The 5783-nt window shown below is 45.1% G+C and overlaps 1 protein-coding gene across 1 annotated transcript; it reads right to left on the reverse strand.

Moving 5' to 3' along the window:
* Positions 1-2955: 2955 nt before the first annotated feature.
* On the reverse strand, positions 2956-3894 carry LOC141978746 (olfactory receptor 52P1-like). Its single transcript, XM_074941099.1, has one exon. It carries the CDS (start codon positions 3892-3894, stop codon positions 2956-2958), a length of 939 nt encoding a protein of 312 aa, XP_074797200.1.
* Between the last annotated feature and the right edge of the window lie 1889 nt (positions 3895-5783).

Consider the following 5783-nt stretch of genomic DNA (forward strand, 5'->3'; position numbering starts at 1 on the left):
ACTGTGTTGCCCAGAACAGTAGAAAAGGTGCTGACTTTGTCTGTGAAGACCGAGGCAAAAAAAGCAATGAGTACTTCAGCTTTTCCCACATCATCTGTCACTAGGATGTCTCCACTTTTCATTAAGGGTCCCACACTTTGCCTGACCTTTATCTTATTGCTAACATACCTGGAGAAACCCTTCTTGTTACCCTTCACCTCCCTTGCTAGCTGCAACTCCCGTGCTGTTTTGACCCTCTGGATTACACCCCTGTATGCCCAAGCAATATTTTTATACTCCTCCCTAGTCATCTCTCCAAGTTTCCACTTCTTGTAAGATTCCTTTTTGTGTTTAAGCTCACCAAAGATTTCTCTCTTAAGCCAAGATGGTCACCTGCCATATTTGCTATTCTTTCTGCACATCAGGATGGTTTGTTCCTGCACTCTAAATAAGGCTTCTTTAAAATAGTCAGCTACTCTGGACTCCTTTCCCCCTCATATTAGCCTCTCAGGGGATCCTGCCCATCAGTTCCCCAAGGGAGTCAAAGTCTGTTTTTCTGAAGTCCAGGGTCTGTATTTTGCTACTCTCCTTTCTTCCTTTTGTGAGGATCTTGAACTCAACCATCACATGGTCACTGCAGCCCAGGTTGCCACCCAAATCTTCTTCCTCTACCAATGCTTCCCTGTTTGTCAGCAGTAGGTCAAGAGAAGCATGCCCCCTAGTTGGTTCCTCCATCACTTGCACCAGGAAGTTGTCCCCAACACTCTCCAAAAATTTGCTGGATTGTCTGTGCACTGCCTTATAGATCTGCCAGCAGGTGGAGGGTGATTGAAGTCCTCCTGAGAACCAGGGTGTGTGATATGGAAACTTCTTTTAGTTGTCCAAAGAAAGCCTTGTCTGCCTCATCCTCCTGGTCTAGTGGTCTATAGCAGATGCCCACCATGACATCACCCTTGTTGCTCTCAACTCTAAACATAATGCAAAGACACTCAACAAGCTTTTTTCCAGTTTCCTTCAGGAGCTCTGAGCAAGTACAATGCTCTCTTACATACAGGTTAGCTCCTCCACCTTTCGCCCCACCCCCCAGTCCTTCCTGAACAGTTTATAGACATCCATGATAGTGCTCCACGCATGTGAGTTATTCCAATCACATCATAGTTCCTTGACTGCACCAGGACTTCCAATTCTTCCTGCTTGTTTCCCACGCTTCCAGTGTTCATGTACCGGAACCTAGGTATCTAGCCGATTGCCCTACTTTCTCAGTACAAATCAGGAGGCCTCCCCTGTTGTGCACTCTGTCTTGTATTTCCTCCCAGTATCCCACTTCCCCACTTACCTCTGCGCTTAGATGTCCAGCCCCTGAAAACCTAGTTTAAATCCTAGTTTAAAGGTGAATACTTCCCTCTCCGGATCCCGTGCAGCACACCGTCCTGAGGGAAGGGACCTTTGGGCAGTTTCTCGGGTGTGATCCTGCCTCCCTCAGCTTATCTCCCCTGGAGCTGTCAGTAGCAGCTCTCCTCTCCTCCCTGGTCTGCCACAAAATGAGCTGCTCCCCTGCCCTTTTGCCTTCTGCAAGCATTTTTCCTCAGACTTGATATGTCTACCCTATTTTCTGATTATTTATTGCTGAACGTTTGGTTTCTTTGAACTCAATTTTAAATTTTCTACAAGTTCAGTTCATTTGAGAATTGATACTGCTGCTTTGTACAGATCTTTGTGTCACATTCCCTTACTCTGCACTGCTGTGAGAACCCCCACTCCTGGGCTGTTCACACACAGTCTCTTGCTACTACCAGCTGCTTGAAAGCAAATGACACTAGCCAATATCTCCTGTATGAGACACAACTTTAGGAACCTAAATCTTGCAGTGTCCCATTTTGCCCACTGGACACTGCAAGCTTATATGACTTCATCAATTTAACAAAGAATTTTATATGTACTAGGCTTGTTATCCCAAGAGGAGTCTCTGACACTCTTCAAACCAAGCACACTGCTTGAAGTGGAGCAAACAAATAGATTTATTAATTATAAAGATAGATTTTATTTGATTATAAGTCAAAGTATAGCAAGTCAGAGTGGTTACCCATATAAAATAAAACATGAGAACACAGCCTAAACTCTCAATCATATTAGACTGGGCAGCAATTACATTACACAGTTTTTCTCAACCCCCTCCCCCGCCCCTCCCCACCACCACCAGTCTGTGGTTTTGGATTGTAGAAGTTTTGAAACAGCATTTCCCATTTCCACAATATTTCTTTGGAGCACAATGATAAAAACAAAACTAAATTTTTCCATTAATTTCTTTAATGCTGAAGGCTCATAAATTCATCAGCATTTTCACTCAGGAGAATGATTTCTGTGGGTGCCTTCATTGTGTCTAAATATTGGAAATGAAAGGAAGCTTGCTTGACCAAGGTTTAATTTGTTATCAAATATGTTGAAGAGACCACATGAAAAATGTCAGGTTTACTGCTCTAACCCCATAATAAAATAGTAATGGAAAAAGGTTTAATATGATACCAGACTCTGGGAAGCTGTCCCATGCAGTAATGTGATATTCACCTTACGCAGAAAGTGTGCTCCCATAAGTTACACATTTTAGCTTTTCTCATTGTTATAAAGATTTCAAAGTTACACATATATTTACACATCACTTAAACCCAATCTATCAATTTTTCCCAGTTCCCAAATGTAAGTAAGGAACTATTGTAGTGAACAGTCCTGGTTTCTGCACCACCCCAGAGGAATTGGCTATTAAAAGGGTCTCAGGCCCCAATCCCACTCCCTTTACCCAGAGGCCAGCCTGCAGTGCTTGGTTATGCAGTGATAAGATGTTAGGTGTGAAGAACTTCTCAGACTGTGAACTTCCACAATGCTGAGCTCAGCCAAACTGGGACAGAGCACCCTTAATTAAGGAGGAGATATTGTTTCCTCCTCTTGTCATACAGATTTAAACTCAATGTCCCCCAGCGATCACCTTCTGCTGATGTATTTGTCCACTTTCACACGGAGCTCTTTGGTTTTGACCCCATAAATGATAGGGTTGAACATGTGGGGGACAAGGAAGTAGAGGTTAGCCAAGATGATGTGAACATGGGGAGTGATGCCCTGACCAAAGCGATGTGTCAGAGAGGTGAAGATGAAGGGAGTATAAGACATCAGCATCACACAGACGTGGGCTGTGCAGGTGTTGAGGGCTTTCTGGTGGGCTGTCTTGGAGGAAATTCTGAGGACAGACCTGATGATCAGACCGTAGGACAGAGCAATGAGCGTCAGGTCTGATCCAATGACTATAAATGCTCCCACCAAGCCATACATCCCATCGAATGTGGTGTCCCCACACGACATCTTCACCACAGCCATATGGTCACAGTACGTATGGTGGATAATGCGGTTGTTACAGAATGGCTGCCTGATCAGGAGCAAGGTGAGAGGCAGAATGAATAGAACAGCTCTCATGAAACCCACTAGCCCTAGCTTAGCTATTCGTACATTGGTGAGGATGGTAGCGTATCTCAGAGGGTTACATATGGCAAGGTAGCGATCGAAGGCCATTGTCATGAGGATGGCTGAGTGCATCATAGAACCTGTATGAACGAAGAACATCTGGGTGAGGCAGCCACAGACAGTAATGCCTTTCATATTGAACCAAAATATACACAGTGCCTTTGGCACGATGGCGGTAGCTGTGCCAATGTCTGTGAGTGACAGCATGCAAATCAGCAGGTACATCGGCTTGTGCAGGGTCTGCTCTTTGCCTACAACAAAGAGAACTGTGAAATTGCCAAAGAGGTCGATAATGTAGAACATAGAGAAAGGGATGGAAATCCAGATGTGGGCAGCTTCCAGGCCAGGGATTCCCATTAGCATGAATGTTGAAGGTTCAGAGGGGGTGAGGTTGAGAGCTGCCATGAGGTGGTCGATTCATCGGTTAGGCGAAGAAATGCTCAAGGTGCCTGTGAAGGGAGAGAAGAACACTGATGGTGTTTACACACTTCATAACAAATAGTATGGTAAATATTTTCTAGTTATTATCCAGCTAGAAAAGGGGAATGAGTAGTGATGTGGTAACATTTACAGATGGCATCAGATTATTTAGGTCTTCGTCAAGTCCAGAGAAGTCCTCAGAGGGAGCTAACCAAGCCAGGTGAATGGGCAGCATGATGATAGAGAAACTTCGATGTCAATAACAGTATAGAATCATAGAATCATATAATATCAGGGTTGGAAGAGACCTCAGGAGGTAATCTAGTCCAACCCCCTGCTCAAAGCAGGACCAATCCCCAACTAAATCATCCCAGCCAGGGCTTTGTCAAGCCTGACCTTAAAAACTTCCAAGGAAGGAGATTCTACCACCTCCCTAGGTAACGCACTCCAGTGTTTCACCACCCTCCTAGTGAAAATGTTTTTCCTAATATCCAACCTAAACCTCCCACACTGCAACTTGAGTCCATTACTCCTTGTCCTGTCCTCTTCTACCACTGAGAATAGTCTAGAACCATCCTCTCTGGAACCACCTCTCAGGTAGTTGAAAGCAGCTATCAAATCCCCCCTCATTCTTCTCTTCTGCAGACTAAACAATCCCAGTTCCCTCAGCCTCTCCTCATAAGTCATGTGTTCCAGACCCCTAATCATTTTTGTTGCCCTTTGCTGGACTCTCTCCAATTTATCCACATCCTTCTTGTAGTGTGGGGCCCAAAACTGGACACAGTACTCCAGATGAGGCCTCACCAATGTCGAATAGAGAGGAACGATCACGTCCCTCGATCTGATTGCTATGCCCCTACTTATACATCCCAAAATGCCATTGGCCTTCTTGGCAACAAGGGCACACTGTTGACTCATATCCAGCTTCTCGTCCACTGTCACCCCTAGGTCCTTTTCCGCAGAACTGCTGCCTAGCCATTCCCTAGTCTGTAACGGTGCATTGGGTTCTTCCGTCCTACCCTGCACTTATCCTTATTGAACCTCATCAGATTTCTTTTGGCCCAATCCTCCAATTTGTCTAGGTCCCTCTGTATCCTATTCCTGCCCTCCAGCGTATCTACCACTCCTCCTAGTTTAGTATCATCTGCAAATTTGCTGAGAGTGCAATCCACACCATCCTCCAGATCATTTATGAAGATATTGAACAAAACCGGCCCCAGGACCGACCCTTGGGGCACTCCACTTGATACCGGCTGCCAACTAGACATGGAGCCATTGATCACTACCCGTTGAGCCCGACAATCTAGCCTACTTTCTACCCACCTTATAGTGCATTCATCCAGCCCATACTTCTTTAACTTGCTGACAAGAATACTGTGGGAGACCGTGTCAAAAGCTTTGCTAAAGTTAAGAAACAATACATCCACTGCTTTCCCTTCATCCACAGAATCAGTAATCTCATCATAGAAGGCGATTAGATTAGTCAGGCATGACCTTCCCTTGGTGAATCCATGCTGACTGTTCCTGATCACTTTCCTCTCGTGTAAGTGCTTCAGGATTGATTCCTTGAGGACCTGCTCCATGATTTTTCCGGGGACTGAGGTGAGACTGACTGGCCTGTAGTTCCCAGGACCCTCCTTCTTCCCTTTTTTAAAGATTGGCACTACATTAGCCTTTTTCCAGTCATCTGGGACTTCCCCGTTTGCCATGAGTTTTCAAAGATAATGCCCTGTAACGTGTATTGTCATTAGAGGGAAGTGCTTGAAGTCCTCAAATACCTGGGAAGGTTGTAATTTAATTGCATGAACTCAGGAATGGGACCAAGGCATCATGGTATACAGCTCTGGGAAACCCTGCTAACAGTGCAAGCATGG

Source organism: Natator depressus, chromosome 1 (genome assembly GCF_965152275.1).
Source record: "Natator depressus isolate rNatDep1 chromosome 1, rNatDep2.hap1, whole genome shotgun sequence".
In the NCBI taxonomy this organism is placed as follows: domain Eukaryota; kingdom Metazoa; phylum Chordata; order Testudines; family Cheloniidae; genus Natator; species Natator depressus.

Excerpts from the sequence above, each read along its gene's own strand:
- LOC141978746 (XM_074941099.1), bottom strand. The coding sequence starts at position 3,894 with ATGGCAGCTCTCAACCTCACCCCCTCTGAACCTTCAACATTCATGCTA.